This window comes from Anabrus simplex, chromosome 1, assembly GCF_040414725.1.
Source record: "Anabrus simplex isolate iqAnaSimp1 chromosome 1, ASM4041472v1, whole genome shotgun sequence".
Classification (NCBI taxonomy): Eukaryota; Metazoa; Arthropoda; class Insecta; order Orthoptera; family Tettigoniidae; genus Anabrus; species Anabrus simplex.
Genome location: NC_090265.1, coordinates 151841454 through 151863916, shown reverse-complemented (window position 1 = coordinate 151863916; position 22463 = coordinate 151841454). Strand labels below are relative to the sequence as shown.

General features: G+C 42.7%; 1 protein-coding gene across 1 annotated transcript in view; it reads right to left on the bottom strand.

The window, feature by feature from the left end:
• Nucleotides 1-22463, bottom strand: part of LOC136885175 (maltase A1) — a 65003-nt gene that overhangs the window by 31171 nt on the left and 11369 nt on the right. The window contains exons 2-3 of the mRNA XM_067157612.2: nucleotides 17720-17899; nucleotides 6396-6559 (exon numbers count right to left, since the gene is read on the bottom strand). Coding sequence (XP_067013713.2) covers nucleotides 6396-6559; nucleotides 17720-17899 — 344 coding nt within the window. The remainder of the gene's footprint in view (nucleotides 1-6395; nucleotides 6560-17719; nucleotides 17900-22463) is intronic.

Genomic DNA, 22463 nt, shown 5'->3' with positions numbered 1-22463 from the left:
ACTTGATAGTACGCAGAATTTCTATAGGAGAACAAAGAACTGTATAAATCCACGCTGTTTCTGAACAAAGCGCAGGTCAGATTATTAACTGATTAACAGGTAGTGAGGAGTGTTCCTGAACTATTAAACCATACAGAAGATAGGGATAGAAAATTCTGCATCTTGCGGATGCTGGGAACGCCCGGCTTAACAGTGTAATAGACTAGCTGAAAGTAGCCGATATAGTCATCTCCATGCAACTGTCAGTGGGTAGACAACGAAGTAATAGGAGTGAAGGGTGACACGTGAGCAAGAAATCGATAAATTGTGTAAATTACAATCTAATTTCAGTGATCCGTGTGCTACAAAAATGGATTACGCGAGACAAGATATGGAACTTCTGAACTCCAGGACTCCAGGATCCAGCATCATGGAGTAATCCAACATGGGTAGGCCTCCGGAGCTTTCGGAGGGGGCCGAAGACATCAACCGTTGAGTACAAAGTTATGTTTCTATCCCAATGCTAGTATTTCCCTTTGTAAATAACAGTCATGAAGTATAGGATTATAAATAACATTAGTAAATAGGCTAAATCCGCCTCAGAATGGTCGGGAATCCTTTTATTCACCTTTGTTTTGATTAATTAGATATGGGAAGGGAGTGATCCTATGTGAGTGTATAGAATATGGGACCCCTTTTTAGTGACTATATTTGCATGTTATCATATTTTGTTTATTTAGTGCTGAGAAGGAATTGAGGGGGAAAGGAGTAGAATGCTATGTAAATTAATGATGTAGATCTCATCCGAGCAATTGCCTAAGTTACGCAGGGATTAGCGAGGTGACAGAGTCATCAATAAGTGCCCGTATAAAAGAAAAGGCTTGGGCTAGAATCAGCACTATGTTCGTAAAGATAGAGTTTGTTGCATGATAATATAAGTTGTGGCTGTACCGGAAGATGTTCAAGGAATGGAGTGCCGAGGTTTGAACCCCTGTCCCCCCCTACACTAATGAGGTTACACGTAGGTCGTCTGTTAGTGTTTTGGCAGGATTTTATAATTTTAATTAATTTTGATTATTATTATTATTATTATGATTATTTTCTTAATGTAATTTGATCAGTGTTTTGATACCGATACATTTCAAGCAAAAGGTTAGAGGGTTATTATTATTATTATTATTATTATTATTATTGTTATTATTTTACCAAAGGTATTTTGATTGATGATTTATACCGATAGATTTCGAGCAATAGGGTAGTATCTGATAGGTACACACTCTCGCCTCAGAGGCGGAGAAATAGGAGTATTGCTGTGGTCAGTGGCTAACGGATGGTGGACTTTTGGAAGGAGAGAAGATACGAGTCGAACTCCAGACCTCCAGAGATATGAGAGAATGAAATGTGAATTAACGGTCGAATTTCAGAAATGATTCTCGTGTACTGAGGGTATGTGGGCTGGCCCGAGCATTGAATGAAATGTGCCAGTTTTCTAATGAATTAATTTGATGGACACAGAAAGAAAAATCCTAGCGGGAAGCAGGTTAAATAGTGTCTTTAGTCTCCGGACCGTGGGACAAGTGTCAGCCGTGAATTTATGGCTGAGAGGGGGAGAATCTGGAACAGGGAGGAATAGATACAAACAGAAAGGTTGGTCGGACCAACAGTCTGTTTTCTTTTGAGAATAAAGACAGCAAGTTCTTTAATTGCCACGCCGTAGACCATGACCCACAGAGCAATATAGATGTTTATTTTTGTTATGACTGTTCGATACATGATTAGGTTAATTAAGGCTTGATTACAGTACCCTGGATGGAGACGACCAGAGTCTCAGGTTCAAACCTCGTGTGAGCACAGCAGGGATCAACAGCTCGCTAAGACAGCGGGTTACAACGGGTTAATTACAGCCATTGTCTTTATTGATACATGTGTTTGATATATTTTCTTTATCAGGATGTGTTTTTGTTTACTTATAATCGATGTCGATTTGAATCTAGACTTCGTGAAAGTCCACTGGTAGTGATTGCAAGTGATAGTTCGTTGTTCAAGTCTGTGTTTAATTTTATATGGAAGACTTGAGTCCATTTTTTTTCTTCTCCGTGACTTAGTGACGGATTTCTGATATGGTCCGAATGTTCGGATTAATTATGTTTTAATATTTACTTTAATGATTCCTAGAGTTAGCCGACCATTCAAAAAGCGGACATTTTTCTTTTGTGTAAATAGAGTCTAATGTCTAATACGGGATTCAGTCCCATGGAATACTCGCATTGGGGGAACATGGCTTGTTTTGTTTTGCTTTTTTGTGAATGTGGTAGGGTACTCAGTGGTTTATGCTAAACCGGGTGATAGCACGCACAAAACAATCGCGATAATACACAAAACAATTTGTGTAGCATACATCCAAACTAATGTAATAGTTATGTAAGCAATATAGAACACAGGCAATTCAAAGTGATAGTATGTGAAAAAGTGAGATCATATTAACAACCTCTCGGTTATTCTCTGTTTTGGTAGAGAGGGATATGGATATTAACGCCTGTGTCAAAAAGGAAAATTTATTGGATTAGAGAGTAACAGCTAACGTTGCCGTTCACATAGATTTTGTCTGTGGAATGTGGAGGTAACAGCGGATGTCAATGGCAGTACGGATTTTTCCGCTGCTGGAATAAGTGATTGCTTATATCAATTGTGTAAGAAGTATCAAGAGTGTATGTAAATTTTGTATATTTCACCGAGTGAATAGTAAATTGTTCCAAACGATTTTGCGCCTATCTATACCGAAAAACATGCATCCAGAATCCTCTTCCGTTCATTGTAGGCCTTTAAGATAGTTTATGTTTGATAGCCTCTATATGCCGCGAATGGTCTTCGGCCCTGAGGAGTCCGTGTTCAGACCTCAGGAACGGGAGAGTAGCTTTGATCTAGCTGAGTCGTATGGCCGATAACCTTTCATGTGAGTGGATTAAGTATACAATCCCAATGAGGGGAAATCGGCACAGACCAAAAAGATCCCTTGACTATCGACTTCCGTGGAGCATGGTCCCATGTGTTCGTGACCCGAAAGGGTTGGTTTGTTGTCACATGGTCCCATGAGTCATGGGGGACGGTGGGAAAGGTTCCACAGCCTCATTCTTAAAAGAAAGAAGAAATACATATTTCCAAATATAATGACAGAATTGAGGATAACAAACTAAATTCTCTTGCCATTATTTCTACTGAATGTGAAACCTTGAAATTAAAAAAAAAGTCCTTTTGAGATTATCTGACTGATTTCATTGCAAAATAGTAAGCGAAAAGAATATTTAAAGTGATGTTAGTTAGTTGTCCGCCTCTGTGGTGTAGTGGTTAGTGTGATTAGCTGCCACCCCCGGAGGTCCGGGTTCGATTCCCGGCTCTGCCACGACATTTTTGAAAAAGTGGTACGAGGGCTGGAACGGGGTCCACTCAGCCTCGGGAGGTCAACTGAGTAGAGGTGGGTTCGATTCCCACCTCAGCCATCCTAGAAGTGGTTTTCCGTGATTTCCCACTTCTCCTCCAGGCGAATGCCGGGATGGTACCTAACTTAAGGCCACGGCCGCTTCCTTCCCTCTTCCTTGCCTATCCCTTCCAATCTTCCCATCTCTACGCAAGGCCCCTGTTCAGCTTAGCAGTTGAGGCCGCCTAGGCGAGGTACTGGTCATTCTCCCCAGTTGTATCCTCCGACCAAGAGTCTGAAGCTCCAGGACACGCTCTTGAGGCGGTAGAGGTGGGATCCCTCGCTGTGTCCGAGGGAAAAGCCGACCCTGGAGGGTAAACAGATGATGATGATGATGATGTTAGTTAGTTTAGATATAACATGTTCTTTTCTGTTTTGTAATGCTGTATTATACCAGTCCTACTCATTGGCTGGTCATTGTTGAGGCCTTCGGTTCGGACCGTCTCGGGTTCGCTTCCCGGCCAGGTCGGGGATTTTAATAGCGTCTGAGGCCTGGGTGTTTAAGTTTGTTCCAACACTTTCCTCTTCTTATTCAGACATCACACCACACTACCAACCACAACAGAAACATGCAGTAGTCATTACATCCCTCCATACAGGGTTGCCGTGAGGAAGGGCATCCGGCCATAAAACAGGACCAAATCCACATGTGCGACACAGTTCGCACCCGCGATCCTACAGGCGTGAGAAAATCGGTAGAAGAAGTGCTGTATTATATTGCTTAACCATGTTCTTCTTCTTCCACCGCTTTTCCAATCTCTGTGGGGTCGCGGGTGCGAAGTGTGTCGCATATGTGGATTTGACCCTGTTTTACGACCGGATGCCCTTCCTGACACCAACCCGATATGGAGGGATGTAATTACTGTTGCGTGTTTCTGTGGGGGCTGGTAGTGTAGTGTGTTGTCTGAATATGAAGAGGAAAGTGTTGGAAGAAACACAAACATCCAGTACCCGGGCCAGAAGAATTAATTAGACGCGATTAAAATTCCTGACCTGGCCATAAATCGAACCCAGGATCCTCTAAACCGTAGGCCTCAACGCTGACCATTCAACCAATGAGTCGGACGTTGCTTAACCATGTTAATACTGTGTAATACTGTTTCCCTTTAAAGTAACTGGATTGTAATACACTGACTGACAGTGACAATGCAACACCAAGGAGGAGTGGTTCGAAAGGGATGAAAGTTGGGAAAAAAACAGAGACGGCACGGACGAATAATTGATGTTTATTTCAAACCGATATGCAGGTTACACAATGCGCACGGCATCGACTCAGTAGGATGTAGGACCACCGCGAGCGGCGATGCACGCAGAAACACGTCGAGGTACAGAGTCAATAAGAGTGCGGATGGTGTCCTGAGGGATGGTTCTCCATTCTCTGTCAACCATTTGCCACAGTTGGTCGTCCGTACGAGGCTGGGGCAGATTTTGCAAACGGCGTCCACTGAGATCCCACACGTGTTCGATTGGTGAGAGATCCGGAGAGTACGCTGGCCACGCAAGCATCTGTACACCTCGTAGAGCCTGTTGGGAGATGCAAGCAGTGTGTGGGCGGGCATTATCCTGCTGAAACAGAGCATTGGGCAGCCCCTGAAGGTACGGGAGTGCCACCGGCCGCAGCACATGCTGCACGTAGCGGTGGGCATTTAACGTGCCTTGAATACGCACTAGAGGTGACGTGGAATCATACGCAATAGCGCCCCAAACCATGATGCCGCGTTGTCTAGCGGTAGGGCGCTCCACAGTTACTGCCGGATTTAACCTTTCTCCACGCCGACGCCACACTCGTCTGCGGTGACTATCACTGACAGAACAGAAGCGTAACTCATCGGAGAACACGACGTTCCGCCATTCCCTCATCCAAGTCGCTCTAGCCCGGCACCATGCCAGGCGTGCACGTCTATGCTGTGGAGTCAATGGTAGTCTTCTGAGCGGACGCCGGGTGTGCAGGCCTCCTTCAACCAATCGACGGGAAATTGTTCTGGTCGATATTGAAACAGCCAGGGTGTCTTGCACATGCTGAAGAATGGCGGTTGACGTGGCGTGCGGGGCTGCCACCGCTTGGCGGCGGATGCGCCGATCCTCGCGTGCTGACGTCACTCGGGCTGCGCCTGGACCCCTCGCACGTGCCACGTGCCACATGTCCCTGCGCCAACCATCTTCGCCACAGGGGCTGCACCGTGGACACATCCCTATGGGTATCGGCTGCGATTTGTCGAAGCGACCAACCTGCCCTTCTCAGCCCGATCACCATACCCCTCGTAAAGTCGTCTGTCTGCTGGAAATGCCTCCGTTGACGGCGGCCTGGCATTCTTAGCTATACACGTGTCCTGTGGCACACGACAACACGTTCTACAATGACTGTCGGCTGAGAAATCACGGTACGAAGTGGGCCATTCGCCAACGCCGTGTCCCATTTATCGTTCGCTACGTGCGCAGCACAGCGACGCATTTCACATCATGAGCATACCTCAGTGACGTCAGTCTACCCTGCAATTGGCATAAAGTTCTGACCACTCCTTCTTGGTGTTGCATTTGCTCTGTCAGTCAGTGTATAAACTGAATGATATGATAATATTTGACTTTGTTGCCTATTGTACTGTATTTTATTAAAATTTGGTGATGAAATCAAATACTTGATCGGAGTTATTAATCAAGGGGACCCCGGAGAGTTCAACTGCCCATAGGCCCATATAGGGGTTTCATCCGGCTCTGATCGGTCCTGCGGAAATATCACCGATGACCGCTTCACGACGCAATGAAGCTACGCACACGATGTCAAGAAATCTCTGCAGTATTATAAAATAAAGGTTATGAGATTAAAACCCAAAATTTTACAGAGGAAAAATTACTTTTTATTCGTTTACATATGTATGCCTTACGAGTAATGGCCTGTAACTTTTATCGTAAATGATAAAGCGAATAGAGTGTGAAGACTTACCCAATTATTAGGGGGATCCATCTTGGAAGGATCATCTGCATTAGGTTTGCCGTCAACCCACACGTAGTAATCTGTGTATGGATCAATCTTCTTAACAGAATTTTGGAACCACTCACTAAGGTTACTGGAGTGATTAGGCACGAAGTCCAGAATAAGTTTAATTCCTAGAAGAACAGGATACGCATATACTCACTTTTAACGAAAATTACACGTCTACATATATAAGGGTGACATACAGCGTTAGAAATACATCCTTCATAGGTTCATATAGATTCTGAAATGTTAAATGTTAACATTATTCCTTGCCTGTTGTTATTTCCTAATGGAAGCAATACTTTAGATTTTGTATATTGGTACACAAAATCACATTGGAAAAGTATAGAAATATTATAGAGATGTGAATTTACAAAATGTAACCTTGTTACAGCGTTGGGGAAGAGAAACAAGCCAATCATTGTCAAACGGCGTATAAATATAAAAATTATGGGGTGTGCTACAGTAGTATGGAGTGTAGGTTGTAGGAGTAATTTACTTAGTTATTCTACAGAGAAGATATTTCTAAGCTGAAATTTCAAGTTTAATTGTAGCTATAACTTAGAGAGAGATGCCAAAATGCATTTAGTAGACTAACTTTAGCTTCTGTCCGCTTCTGTGGTGTAGTGGTTAGCGTGATTAGCTGTCACCTAAAGAGGCCCGGGTTCGATTCCCGGCTCTGCCACGAAATTTGAAAAGTGGTACGAGGACTGGAACGGGGTCCACTCAGCCTCATGGGGGGGATCAACTGAGTAGACGGGGTGTCGATTCCCACTTCAGCCATCCTCGAAGTGGTTTCTCACTTCTCCTCCAGGCAAATGCCGGTATGGTACCTAACTTAAGGCCACGGCCGCTTCCTTGTCTATCCTTTCCAATCTTTCCATCTCAGCATAAGCAGGTGAGGCTGCCTGGGCGAGATACTGGTCTTTCTCCCCAGTTGTATCCCACGACCCAATGTCTCTGCCCTTGAGGCGGTAGAGGTTGGATCCCTCACTGATTCCGAGGGAAAAACCAACCCTGGAGGGTAAACAGATTAAGAAGGAACTTTGGCTTTTCAGATGATACCAATAATAATAATAATAATAATAATAATAATAATAATAATAATAATAATAATAATAATAATAATAATAATAATAATAATAATAATAATAATAAAGAAGAAGAAGAAGCAGAAGAATCATACTGTGTCAGCTAACATATGCAGACATTTGGATTAGCCCCTGTTTACGCTGCCTGTGAGTCTATTTCGACACCCTGTTTTACTCTAAGAAATGGCAGTTTGTAGTGTTTCGAGATGCATACTTGTTCATATTTCATTGTAAACAAGTTAGCTTTAGTTTTACACCATGGCCACGGGACCTCCAGTTTTACGTTGGATCCTTTACACAGGGAAGAGACTTCTGTTTCGAAAATTCCTTTCATTGGCCAGGTATCGAAACGCGGCTAATATATGCATGTCTCTTCGAGCGAGAAAGTTGGTTTCGCGGTATGACTCGTGTAGCTAAGAGCATACTGTCCATTTAGGAGGCGAATGGTTCTAATTTTGCCGTCGGCAGCCTTGAAGATAGTTTTTCGTAGTTCCACATTTTCACAGAAAATAAATGACCGGGCTGTAACCTACTTAACTCTGTGTGGCATACCTGTCACAAATTATTAGAATTTACAAGAGGCTCTATTACAAACCACTGTGATAAATTTCTTACACAACTGTAACCAGCATCTGCTGGAATGTATTTTATGTTCACTCTTAGGTAATTCCTGCCAATTTTTTGATGGAGACTGACATTTTCTGAAAATATAATTCTTTGCTATAAATATATCCCGTGGTGTAGGGGTAGCGTGGCTGCCTCTTACCCGGAGGCCCCGAGTTCGATTTCCGGCCAGATCAGGGAATTTTACCTGGATTTGAGGGCTGGTTCGAGGTCCACTCAGCCTACGTGATTAGAATTGAGGAGCTGGCTGACGGTAAGATAGAGGCCCCGGTCTAGAAAGCCAAGAATAACGACCACACGACACCTCGTATATGCAGGCCTCGGGCTGAGCAGCGGTCGCTTGGTAGGCCAAGGCCCTTCAGGGCTGTAGTGCTATGGGGGGAGGGGGCTATAATTATATCAGAAAGAACCCATCTATCAATGAAAAATGAAAATGTACTATTGGTCATAAGATCGCAGGTTCAAACTCGGACAAGTTGGTTAGATTTTGAAGGGTGGAAAGAAGTCCATTCAACACACCGTGACGTATGTTGTCGGCATGTAAAAGAACTCTGGTGACAAATTTGATGTTTCTTCTTCTTAATCTGTTTACCCTCCACGGTCGGTTTTTCCCTCGGACTCAGCGAGGGATCCCACCTCTACCACCTCAAGGGCAGTGTCCTGGAGCTTCAGACTTTGGGTCGGGGATACAACTGGGGAGGAGGGCCAGTACCTCGCCCAGGCGGGCTCACCTGCTATGCTGAACAGGGGCCTTGTGGGGGGTGGGTTTTTTGAAGGAATATACAAGGAATAGGGAAGGAAGCGGCCGTGGCCTTAAGTTAGGTACCATCCCGGCATTTGCCTGGAGGGGAAGTGGGAAACCACGGAAAACCACTTCCAGGATGGCTGAGGAGGGAATCGAACACCCCTCTACTCAGTTGACCTCGCGAGGCTGAGTGGACCCTGTTCCAGCCCTCGTACCACTTTTCAATTTTTGTGATGGAGCCGGGAATCGAACCCGGGCCTCCGGGGGTGACAACTAATCACACTAACCACTGCACCACAGAGGCGGACACATTTGATGTTTACCGGGCAAAATTAATTAAAATCAAAGATTTGCTTTCGTCTGCCATATGTTGGAGTTTTTTTTTTTTTGCTATTTGTTTTAGGTCGCACCGACACAGTTATGTCTTATAGCGACGATGGGCTAGGAAAGGCCTAGGAATTGGAAGGAAGCGGCCGTGGCCTTAATTAAGGTACAGCCCCGGCATTTGCCTGGTGTGAAAATAGGAAACCACGGAAAACCATCTTCAGGGCTGCCGACAGTGGGGCTCGAACCCACTATCTCCCGATTACTGGATACTGGTCACACTTGAGCGACTGCAGCTATCGAGCTCCGTATATGTTGGAGTAAAATGGAATATTGAAATCGACGCGCAGGCAGCCAAAGACCTCAAATAAATGCCTGCACAAGGTAGCGGTGGCTTTACGATTACTATTTATTATTATTATTATTATTATTATTATTATTATTATTATTATTATTATTATTATTATTATTATTACAAATATTGTATTTGACATCCAAACCGCAAATGTTCCATCAAATATAAGAGTATAAGGGAATAAACTGTCGTAATAGGAAAGGGTTATAATGAAATACAAATTTTATAGCACAACTTAATTATTCCGGGGATAAAAGGGTTAAGGCAATGCTCGTTACCTTCGCAATCGCTTTCCTATTCCATCCCAGTGTCGCCAAAAATCTACGTATTAGTGCGATATTTAGGCACTAGCAATTGAAAAATTTCTCTTCCAGCCGCTTAACTTATCTTTTATTCTGGGCCGTCTATTTCATCCGTCACACTCATGTGTGTTTTTCGTTTCAGTTTCTAGTTAACAATGTAAATAATTGACTTTATTTATTCCATTTTCTGTTTCTACCTAGCGAGTGTTTTTACAGAATTGTACTGATCAACTGCCCAAACTTAATTTGCGAATTTATTATGTGTTTACAAACTGAATCATTATCATATGGTCATCATCATCATCATCATCCGGTTATCAACTATAAGGTTGCTTTACAGCAGTAGAAGCAAAAGTAACTATCCTCCATACATTTCTGCCTTCAGCTAGTCGTTTCATGTCTTAATTCTTCGTGCAGGGAACATCATTTTGAATACTTTGATCTTAGTCTTCCTCTGCTATTTTTTCCTTCGTGTCGTCTCTCTAGTGTGGCCAGTAAGATCCCTCTGTGTCTCAGTAAATATTATGTCCTACTAGGCTGGATCTTCGTAGGACAATGTTTTTCCACAGCTCCGTTCTTCTTGTATTTGCACGGCGACTCGTTCGTTTGTCATATTTTCTGTCCGGATAACTGTAAACATTCGCTTGTAACACTAGAGCTGGAAAGCTTAAAGCCTGCACTTTTCATATTTCTTCACTGTCGAAGTCTCACATCCGTAAAAAGCTATGCTCCGTATGTTTTAAAGAACTTTTCTCAGACCTCAGTACTCAAGCTGTTGAATGTTAAGTGAATTTTCTTTTTGCTTGCAAGATTCGACTATTATTATTATTATTATTATTATTATTGCTAGTTGCTTTACGTCGCACCGACACAGATAGGTCTTATGGCGACGATGGGACAGGGAAGGGCTAGGAGTGGGAAGGAAGTGGCCGTGGCCTTAATTAAGGTTCAGCCCCAGCATTTGCCTGCTGTGAAAATGGGAAACCACGGAAAATCATTTTCAGGGCTGCCGACAGTGGGGTTCGAACCTACTATCTCCCGAATACTGGATACTGGCCGCACTTAAGCGACTGCAGCTATCGAGCTCGGTCGACTATTACTATCAGCCTTGCTTCTTCCATCAGGTGGTGGTGGTGGTGATTATAGTTTTAAGAAGAAGTAGAACTAGGCAACCCTCCTCTATATAACAGTAATCAAAGAGAAGAGAAAACGAGGGTCCGACATCTCGAAAAATGAAGGTATCCGCCAAAGAAAGACAAGGGCTATGGAGCGCGTTAAAATGAAAGACTCCCTAGGCCTGAACCTAATACCATTGGGATATGTAAAGAACAAGAGTTGATCAAGGGATGTCGGATAGGATGGATGAAAGTGAGGAGCCTGGCACAAGTAATTGGAAGCAATGTAAGGACTCAGCTAAGGGCCCTTTGGTCGCCAAAACACACTCCCAATTTGAGAGCCCTTGGGGCCTCCCGTCAGATAACGCAAGTTCTGCACCTCTTCAAGATCATTTTTTAAATTTATTGCCGGTATCGCATTTCTGCCAAAGACCATTACCTTAGTTGTATTAGCATTAATTTTTATGAAGTAAATGGAGAATATCCCGATCTAGAAAGCCAAGAATAACAGCCGAGAGGATTCGTCGTGCTGACCACACGACACATCGTAATTTGCAGGCCTTCGGGCTGAGCAGCGGTCGCTTGGTAGGCCAAGGTCCTTCAAGGGCTGTAGTGTCATGGGGTTTGGTTTGCTTTTAGATGGAGAATATGACTTTTATATTCGATAAAACTAACTTGGGGTTATCTTTATTTTCTGTTGTTAGTGCTATGTTATCAGAATACCTCAGTATATCAAATTTTTCACCTTGGAACGTAAGTCCCACACTGACTTCCTCTCGAAGTTCATTCAATGCTGCTTGTACGCATGCATTGAATATCAATGGAGACATCAAACAACTCTACCTAACGCCTGTCCTGATCTTTGCCTCTGTTGTTTCATTACCTCTTTTAACTTTTAATAATGGGCAGCTGGTCCTTATACACTCTAGTTCGCATATGAGAACTCTCTCCGGTTCTAATTCTGATCTTTTTCCGGTTATAGTGAACCCATAATTCTACGATGAGAAAAATATTTTTTATTTTTCTCAATATTTATTTAAAATAACAAGCTACTTTTATTTTTGAGAGCAGCCATGTTGCACTTCCAGAGTCTCGCTGTCGCGTGGGAACGATCTCACCCACGGCAAGCTCGTGAAATACCGTGACACCTCGGTGGACTTCGAGTACACAACAATTCTTCAAATTCACGGAATTCTGCGTAACGAGAGATTTTGGCAACACAGTAAATACAGAAATAAATAATCTAAATTATTCTTAAACCCTACGTGAAGACAGAGCCCCCAGGGTAAAATATAAATGCAGTTAAGCCTAAGTGCAAATCAGCGTCAGATCCGAGGACTAGCTCCACGTGCCAAGGTCAATGGATGAAGAAAACCCTCGAAACGCCCGGGCAGAAATAATTTATTTCACCTGTTGCGAATGTGGTAAAATTATAAGATTGACATCTAAATAAATCACAAGTCTGTCCGGAATTCTGGAACAAGTTTAATGAAAATCGGTCTATTGGACGCGAAATTAGCAGATTACGCAATCAAGCTTAGTGGCGTGAGTAGCGTCACTACTAAGACTATAAAAGAAACCCCCAGTTCGCCTGATATGCTAGGGGATGCGTAATACGACCCAGTTTTCCGCCCGACAATAGATTTAGGACGTCACATGTTATCCTTGGAGTATACTGATGATGAGACGTCCTAGTTCACGCTCGACGACAGAATTAGGAAGGTATCGTGTACATAGAGATTAGTGTTAGGATGTACAGATTTTAAGTGAGCCCGACGATAGGTCTGGGATGTCAGCTGTACATACTCAAGTCTCAGATTAGATGTATTTTTTTGCTTTTTTGTTTTTGCGAAGTGACCTGGGCGAAGGTAGCATCTACAGTAAAATATGAAATCTGAAGAGGGTTAGATCGGCAATAATGAGGCCAGCTTGTGCGCAGTTCCAACAGCTGGAAGGTTCTCCCTAAGATATGGGACCGTTATCGGTGAATGAGGGTTGCCCAACATTGGATTTCTTCTGAATGGTGATGGTATATTTTACTGCAATTCTCCATGCGTGTCGAGTTTAAATGACTTCGATATTTTATTTTATTTTACGGACTTAATTGTTTTGTCGTTCTGACGTCTGTTCCGTTTGGATAGTGTGCATATTGACACTCAATGTATTAGTGTGAGACTTGAGCTGCGAATGTGGTTTCGATTCGCCAGCCAGTAATATTATTTTAATTTCAATCTTTGTCGTTCTTTCATTTATATACGTAGTTGAGTTCGATTAAATGATAACTTGGTAAGTAATGTGTTGGGACAAACAATAAGTAGATGGACCTGTAATGGTAGTCATTGTTTTCAAAGGAAAGAATTCCGTAAGTTTGTTGTATTTTTCCATGTGGACTGGTAATTTTGTTAAGCGTAACATAACCATTTCTAACCTGATAATCGGTTTGATAATAATACTTTTCAAGTGATTTACCACTTTTTAATTAACTTCAGTGTTTGGCATTTCTTCTAAATGCGTGATGAATAAGTGTTTCCAGCATTTCGCAGTTTTGTTCCTTCAGAACGACGTAACGTAAGATCCTCGTGGATCATGTTGTTGTTGGTTCCTTCCGAACAGTTGTTTGGGTGATGCACATTTAGCATCGGGATTATTTTATCACTTAAGGGTGTCATGAATGACAAATACATGGTGGAATTTTATTTCAATTGTGAATGATGCTGTTAACTCGTAGTGAACACCATGCTTTCCCATAATATTTCGCAACCTATCCAAAGCAACTGATAGTCAATTTGGTTCGATTAAGGGTCCATTCGGCGGGTGTTCCGTATCCGTAAAGGGTATTCGACTGGTGGATAACCTTAATTGAGAGGAAATCAGGCGTTCTACTTGTTGAAATTCAGATTTTCCACGGATCGTGTGGATTAATTCTCAGTTCTCGTTTGGAGTAATAGGTGCCCGGTTTTCAGGTCTTTCCTTTTTCAGTTTTTCAGTTTCGCTATCCACTAATTTATTACTTTCTCCGAAGCAACTCTTCGATATTCTGAGAAATAAATCAACGCTATGCAATGTGACTGCGTTTGAAACATTCAATAATAAATGATTTATAATGTTTTTATTTCAAGGATTTATATTAAAATAACAATGTTGTCGTGCCATTTCGAATTTAATAAAAGTTAGTAAGCACATATTTGCTCCTCATTTCAAGTAATTAGGCTCTCTTCTGAACCCCATCGTTTGGTTAAGATCGTGACCGAATTTCTTCCCGCAGCGACCCATGATTTAAGAGTTCTATATTGCTCTACTGTAGCAGCTGTGTCCGACCAACGATGGAATGGTAAGTTCAAGGGTTCAATAGAATATTTTACCCCAGTGAAAATTGTCAAATGCCTTTTCTAAATTATTATTTTTGGTTGTATGTCCTTCAAGTGATCGGCATGAAGTACAGAACTATTAGTTAACACAATGTATGGAGCTGGTAGTGGTGATTGTTGCAATTTGTCCTCCAAACAACGAACACCATCATCACTACCACTTATCGTATTTCCTTTCTGAGTCTAAGAATATGATATAATGATCATAATGATAACTGCTCTTTTTAGGGATCTAACTTCGAGGCACTCGGCCTAACAATCACGCCAATCAGGGATAAAAGCATTAATCGATTTGCACTTTGCATTTTTCGTTAGGTAGTACTGTTCGCAACTGTTTCAGAGGTTATGCATTGCATTTCCAACTCAGTGTATCGAATGTCCAGGCAGTTGGGGAATAAACCTCTCTTCAATAGTACACGCGTGCACATACATTGTGTCCCGACGTGAACAATCAACAATGTCCCACTTCAGTACTGAAAAGGAGGGGATGGAGTGAAGGCGTAGTGTTAAAGGCTACTCCAGTACCGAAAAGGAGGAGAAGGTATTGAACGGGTAGTGCTGAAGGCATAGTGTGTGTACTCCGTGGTGGCCTACATTTCGTTATATTGTAAGACTGTAAGATGGCTCCTACCTTATCACAAGTGAATCGAGGCCATACTCTTGGCATGTGGGAGGCTCACATTGTCCCCCAAGCTATAGCTCAAGAAATTCAAGAGAGTTCGGGGATGGGTAGAAATATCGCAAGAACGAGGTGAAGAGGGATTGGTAGATCACAGGACACATAACAGGGCTCCTATAAGAACTACTCCGGAATAGGATGCTGATATCGTTCAAACTATGGAAATTCTCCGTTTGTGACTATCGATAATGCGATTGTCGCATTGGAATTGCCAGTAAACCGGACTACCGTTAATCGCCGACTCCACGCTGCAGGTATTCAAATCGCCGAGCTGTGAAGAAAAGACGACTTCTTCGTATCCACAGAGAACTTCGCTTAGGGTTTTCACTACAAGAAAGTGTTACTCCACGACAGGAATAGGAAATTACAATTTGGTTGGAGGAAAAGGCATTTTGCTCCAATCTCCAGGTAAACAGCTGAAGTGCTGGCGTTCACTTGGAAAGCGTTATGATGAGCCCTTTGTCCAGGTAACTAATCAGTCTTGTACGCGTCACATTGGCTTATTGGGGTGGATAAGTGGTGCTGTTCCAGGAACTCCACACATGACTGTTTGTGAATATGTGGACATTTTAGAAGGTGCTGTTCTTCCTAGTGTTCGAGCTATTTACCCTGTAGAAGAAGTTCCCATTATCAGGTTTGTGCAATATAATTGCTCTGTTCACAGTGCACATGTAACCGCAGCTTTCTTCAAACGTTCACGTGCTTGACTGGCACCCAAGTTGGCTGACTGAAACACAATACGAGTAGAACATGTTTGGGCAAGAATGGTAAACACGTGGGTTCCAGGTCAGAAGCGGACAAGAGCAGCTCTGTTAATGCACTGCCATCGAATTTGGGCGAATCTGAGGAATAAACAAGACTTTTTCCAACATCTAATAAATTCCATTCCCAAGCGGCTAGAGCAATTGATAAACAGGAACGGGCCATGGACTGATTATTAATGTTCTGGTACAGAGGAGGAACTCGTCACTTACACTTGTATTTGACACAACTCTTTAGTTATTTTATACCCATTTCACAATTAGTTTTATGTTTTCAATGCTATTTTTTTCGGAGCGTCGATCTATAGAGATCTTTTGCCCCTATTTGCACCATATTATATGAACCTGCGTGTAATTGTAATTGCGGAAGTGTAGAGTGTTGAATTTGAGGAAAGGAACGTTAAGGACGGCACAAACACCCACTCCCAAGGCTCCTTAAAGAGGATAGGCTTGCTGTCTTGCGCGTAAAAAGTAAGGTTAACTCCCTCCAAGATAGCGTCTGTGAGGTTAAGCTCACTCTCTTAGGCGCCAGGAAGGGCATCTGACCGTAAAAGTGAGGTGAGGCCTCTCCATGATGTTAGCCTTGCTCTCTTACGCGTAAAAAGTAAGGTTAAGCCCCTCCAAGATGGCGGATGTATCTTTAGCATATTAATTTTTTACTTATAGAATTTATCATAATTCTTTATCCGAGGTGGTAAATGATGATGACATATCTTCAGTAAAGTCCAGAACGAAGTTATGAACCAGTAAATGATGTTTTTACCGAGCTCAATAGCTGCAGTCGCTTAAGTGCGGCCAGTATCCTGTATTCGGGAGATGGTTAAGCATGCAGTCTTAGTCAGCATAGCAATGACCTTGCCAGAGATTAATGCGGTGGAGGCCTCTGCCGGGGACCAGCGGTGGCGGTGGCGGCCAGACTGTCGACTTTTATCTACTTCAGATGTATTTTCTTATTGTTCAAGAAGTAAAATGTATCTTCAGTCATTTTTATAATGAAATGCTTACACAGTTAAAATACATTATACATCATCATCTTATTTTAGCATATTAATTTTCTATTTATAGAATTTATCGTAATTCTTTATCCGAGGTGGTAAATGATGATGATATATCTTCAGTAAAGTCCAGAACGAAGTTATGAACCAGTAAATGATGTTTTCACCGAGCTCAATAGCTGCAGTCGCTTAAGTGCGGCCAGTACCCTGTATTCGAGAGATAGTGAGTTCGAACCCCACTGTCGGCAGCCCTGAAGATGGTTTTCCGTGGTTTCCCATTTCCACACCAGGAAAATGCTGGGGCTGTTCCTTAATTAAGGTCACGGCTGCTTCCTTCCCACTCCTAGACCTTTCCTGTCCCATCGTCGCCATAAGACCTATCTGTGTCAGTGCGACGTAAAACAAGTTGCAAAAAAATGATGTTTTCAAATTATGACCCGATATAACGTAGCTGCAAAATATTCCTAAATATTATCAAATAATTTTTGGTTAAAAACATCAATTATCAGAGTAGGTTACCTAGTACTGTACTTCAATGCATCCGCGACTGTGCCCATTTCAATCATAACAAAGTCTTGTAGCGGGCTGTCTACATGCAGCAATGCGTTAAGCGAGAATGTGGGTCACTGAGTCTTCGGCACTACCCCTCTACTCCCTTCTCTCCTATTTTGTACTGGAGTGGCCTTCAACACTGCCCCTTCACTCCCTACCCTGGTTTTCAGTATTGGAGTGGGGAAGTGTTGATTGTTTATGTCGGGACACCATTTATGTGCACGCGTGTACATATGGTTGAGGTCCGCCCACGGTTACCATAATACGAATGAGTGCAATGTGGATCGTACTGACTGGTATACCACCTCCTACAACCTGCAATTCAATATGTGCTCTTCAGTTTGGAAATTAACAAGTAAATGTAGATGTAAACTGCTTACCAAGATTCGTCATTTTTTCCTTCAGCTCCTTGAAGTCATCGATAGTTCCGAATAATGGTTCAATGGCTTTGAAATCCGCAATGTCGTAACCAAAGTCCACCATCGGAGACTTGAAAATCGGTGAAAGCCAAGCGGCCCCAATTCCAGCATCCTTCAAGTGTTCCATCTTCGACGTGATTCCTGGAAAGAGAATGGTTGTTAGTCTCAGGTCGGGATTTTGGCTCAGTTAGAATTGACTTTCCCAGCAATAAAGTAGCTACGCTGTTGTACTGATTATGGCTGTGGATCATATTACGGTCATCAGCCTCATGTACCTCGTGCAAGGAAGTTTGTCTCGTAACCTGTGTGTTTGTTATGTGTGTACTGGGATATGTATTTGTAACCAGTTGGAGCAGCAACAGCGAAGATTGGGAATTAGGAGTCGGGGCGGGGGGGATGAACGGAAAACGAAAAGTACCTGGGTTCGTGAGATATAGCCGTGGGGGGGGGGGGGGTTATACATCAAAACTGAAGACAAAGAACGCTACAAAATGGTAAGTTTTTTGATGCTGTCTGACCAAATTTCGAAAAATACGTACAGGTTGAGGGTTTACCAACTGAAGTGTGATAATAATAGCTTGAGGATTGCATTACAATTAAATAGAATTACGGAGTGATTATACAATTAAAAAAGTAGATATACACCTGCTACCCTTCTTCACAGCACATTCAAAGTCTCCATTACCTGCTGCGGTGCTATGCAAATCGTTGGCCGCGGCGAGGGACTTTTTGTACTTATTTGCGCTAATGATTTTGTTAATGATTAAGGAAAATAAAGGAAAGAATTAATCGATAAGACAACAGGGCTTGTACAATTTTTTTTCTTAATAATTCCTAGTTTCGGCCGGCTAAAATATAATGTTTACTTCAGAAAGTGGAAGGGCGGGGTGGGGAGAGGTGGGTGTAATCGCTCCTACCGAGTTGGAGTGAGGATTGGACGGAAATGGCCGTGGTCCAAATATTACGAACCAACCCAAAACCACAGTAAAAAGTTTCTAGGAAGATCTTGGTAGAGAATTTAACCAAGTTCTCTATTCAAATGTATTCCTGACACGAGTACACTCCATTTCAGACCTTCAAAATGGTAGAGACAAATTTCTATCTTGGACTAGCCAAGAGGTCCCAGGAGGTGCCAAAATCAGGGTGAATGCAAATTACACTGAGCTAGTTGTGCCGACAGTTGTTGCTCTAAAGGGATGTAGAGAGAGATGAGGCAGTTGTGATTATTGCTGTTTTAAGAAGTGAAATTAGGTAACCATCTTCTGTTAACACTAATCAGAAGGAAATCGAAAGACGTCTGATACTTCGAAGCATTAAGGTATCATCAAAAGAAAGGGAAAGGCTACGGAGGGCTTCGTAACCTCGGAAACCTAATACCGTAGCGTTCGGAAAAGAACTAGAGTTGGCCAAGGGAGGTCGGATAGGATAGATGAAGGAGAGTAGCCTGACACAAATAATGCCAGGCTCGGCTAGAATACCTATTGTCACTAACCTACGCTCCCAAGTTGAAAGCCTGGAAATCCCCTTTTAGTCGCCATTTACGGCACGCTGGAGATACCGCCTCAACCCACAGGGGGTCCTCACAGCGAGATTAGCAGTCTGTGCAAACTTAATTAAATTGAAACAGAAGCTCTTAATTAAGGGACCAGCAAGATTAAAACAGAAAAGCATTTTTGGATGCGTTCGCTTTGCACGAGAAAGACAAATGTAGCTCGCGGGCGGACTGATGAAATCAGGTGCGAATTTGTTTAGAATGTGAGTCGAAACAGAGTAATTAGGTGTTAATATAAGGAAAGATCTTCGTTGGGATAATCACATTAATGACATGGTTACAGACGGGTTACACATCTCTTCATATAGTTATGAGGGTTTTATTATTATTATTATTATTATTATTATTATTATTATTATTATTATTATTATTATTATTATTATTATTTATTTTCCTTAAATTGTACATGTACAATTTAGGGGTGGTATATGGAGAAAGGCGTTGGAGTAAGAATGTAGAGGAAAGAACGTGTAAGTCTCTGGTAAGACCCCAGCGAATGACACTTATACCAGGATTACTTGATACGTGAACTAGAACAGATTCAAATAAAAGCAGCATGATTTGTTCTGGGTGATTTCCGACAAAAGAACAGTGTCACGAAAATGTTGCAAACTTTGAGTCGGGCTGGGAAGACTTGGGAGTAACGAGATGAACAGCTCGACATAGCGGCAAGATCCGAGCTGTCAGTGGAGAGATGGCGTGGAATGACGTCAGTAGACGAATAACTTTGAGTGGTGTCTTTAAAAGTAGGAAAGATCACAATATGAAGATAAAGCTGGTATTGAAGAGGACAAATTGGGGCACCGCTGCGTTGCGTGGTTTAAATCCCGCTCACTCCATGTGAGATTTGTGCTGGACAAAGCGGAGGCGGGACAGTTTTTTCTCCGGGTACTCTGGTTTTCTCTGTCATCTTTCATTCGAGCAGCATTTGTTAGTCAATAATCATTGCCCCAGAGGAGTACGGCAGGCACAATTCCTATCCTCCCCGCTAGAATAGGGCTTCATTCATTCATTCCATTCCTGACCCGGTCGAATAACTGAAAACAGGCCGTGGATTTTCATTTCAATTGGAATTCAAAAGGATAAATTGGGGTAAAATATTAATTTGTAGGAGGAGGAATTAGCTAATTGAATAAATTATCAAGGGAAATATTCCATACATTTCCAAGTTCTTTGAAGTCATCTAAGAAAAAAGCTAGGTTGGTTTTCCATTCTCCTGAACTAAGCCGAATGCCGGGACATTTGCTAGTATAGGCCACGGCCGCCAACCCCCTCACCTTCTTCGTACATCTCCTTCACCGTAACAAATCTCCTGGCCTGTGAGAGAGCATCACCGTCTAAGAGGCCCGCCTCCCCCTTCAGCGGAGGAATGAAAATATTTTAATAGTAGTAGTAGTAGTAGTAGTAGTGGAAAACAGCCCTAAATGCAGATCATTCATAACTGATCGAACAGCAGAACCCAGATGAGCCTTATGCTCCTTTTTTCTTGCTTGTGACAGGTTCCTCTAACGAAATATGATCTCTTTACCGACATTGGAAAGCACTTCGTCTAAATGTCATGTTACTTCAGAAATTCACACTTGCTGGTGTCCCACGTGATATTTTGCTCACCAAGTATTCTTGCATGCCAACTTGCAGCTTCCTAGGGCTACTAGAGTTTGTAAATTTTTCGTTCATTTCTTGGACTGCCCCAATTCCGCTCCATAATGAATCTTTGTTTGCAAACTGCGCAGGTACATTTCCTAAAAGAGGGGTCAATGAATGAAAATAGGGAGCGCTTTTACCATAATGGAAAATATATTAGTTGTAATTTCATCCTCCTCCCCAAGGAAAATTCCCCCTTTTTAAAATTCCTGTGGGAATTTTCGGTTACCAAGTATTCATACGCTCATAAGGGTTACAGGCTACTTCCATGCAAATAGACTCGTAAATATCCTACATACGCATATACGTCATCATTATACCTTTCAGCGTTCAGTCTGCAAGCCTCTGTGACTTAACTAAACGTCGCCACAATCCGCTATTTGCAACTAGTGCTGTGGCCTCATTTAGTTCCATACCTCTTATCTTTAAAAAATACCTACGCCCCGAATTTCATACGTCGGTTAAAAATAACGTTGTTTGCTGGTACTGCTAGTGATTGAGTGGTAAAACCTAGTGGTATCTGCTGTGCATAGTTGTAATAGCAAATGTACGACACCAAAACTCAACTTATTAAACAATTATGTAATTAAAACTTTCCATGTCACTTTTCAGAAAACAATGATTTTATATCATTCTGTAGAATATCGAGATAATAAACTGTATTGAAATAATAGTTTGTACAGTACACAATATTTCAGGGCTGAGGGGGATTAAGGTGGTGTAGGGGTAGCGTGCCTGTCTCTTATCCGGAGGCCCCGGGTTCGATTCCCGGCCAGGTCAGGGATTTTTACCTGGACCTGAGGGCTGGTTCGAGGTCCACTCAGCCTACGTGATTAGAATTGAGGAGCTATCTGACAGTGAGATAGCGGCCCCGGTCTAGAAAGCCAAGAATACCGGTCGAGAGGATTCGTCGTGCTGACTACACGACACCTCGTAATCTGCAGGCCTTCGGGCTGAGCAGCGGTCGCTTGGTAGGCCAAGGCCCTTCAAGGGCTGTAGTGCCATGGGGTTTCGGGGGTAGGAGGGGGATTAAGTTAATTTCAGTGATAATGTTGTGCGTCTTCGTAGAGTAACGGTTAGTGCTATTAGCTGCCGGGTTCTATTCCCGATACTACCATAGGTTTTAGAAAGATAGGAGGGCTGGTATGTGTTTAGAATGGTACATGCAGCTCAACCTTAATTGGGGGTGTGCTTGAAAAGAGCTGTACCACCTTAGGACGAGTTTACTTTTTTATTGGAATTGCTGTTGTTGTTGTATTTTGGTATTGTGACCGTTCACCATTATGCCATGGAGGTGTTAGGAGGTCTGGCTAATTATATATGCCGTTTTCCGCAACATCCTGTGACAAATAACGCAGTAGTTAGCATTCTGTATGCTTAACCGGGGTATGATCCGCGACGCGCCAGTCCGGAGGGAGCAGTTTCCCTACGCTGTGACGAGAAGAAGACAGCGCAGTATGGTTAACCTTGAAACCGCGCTCTCTTTCTGAGCGAGTGAGGAGAGATGAT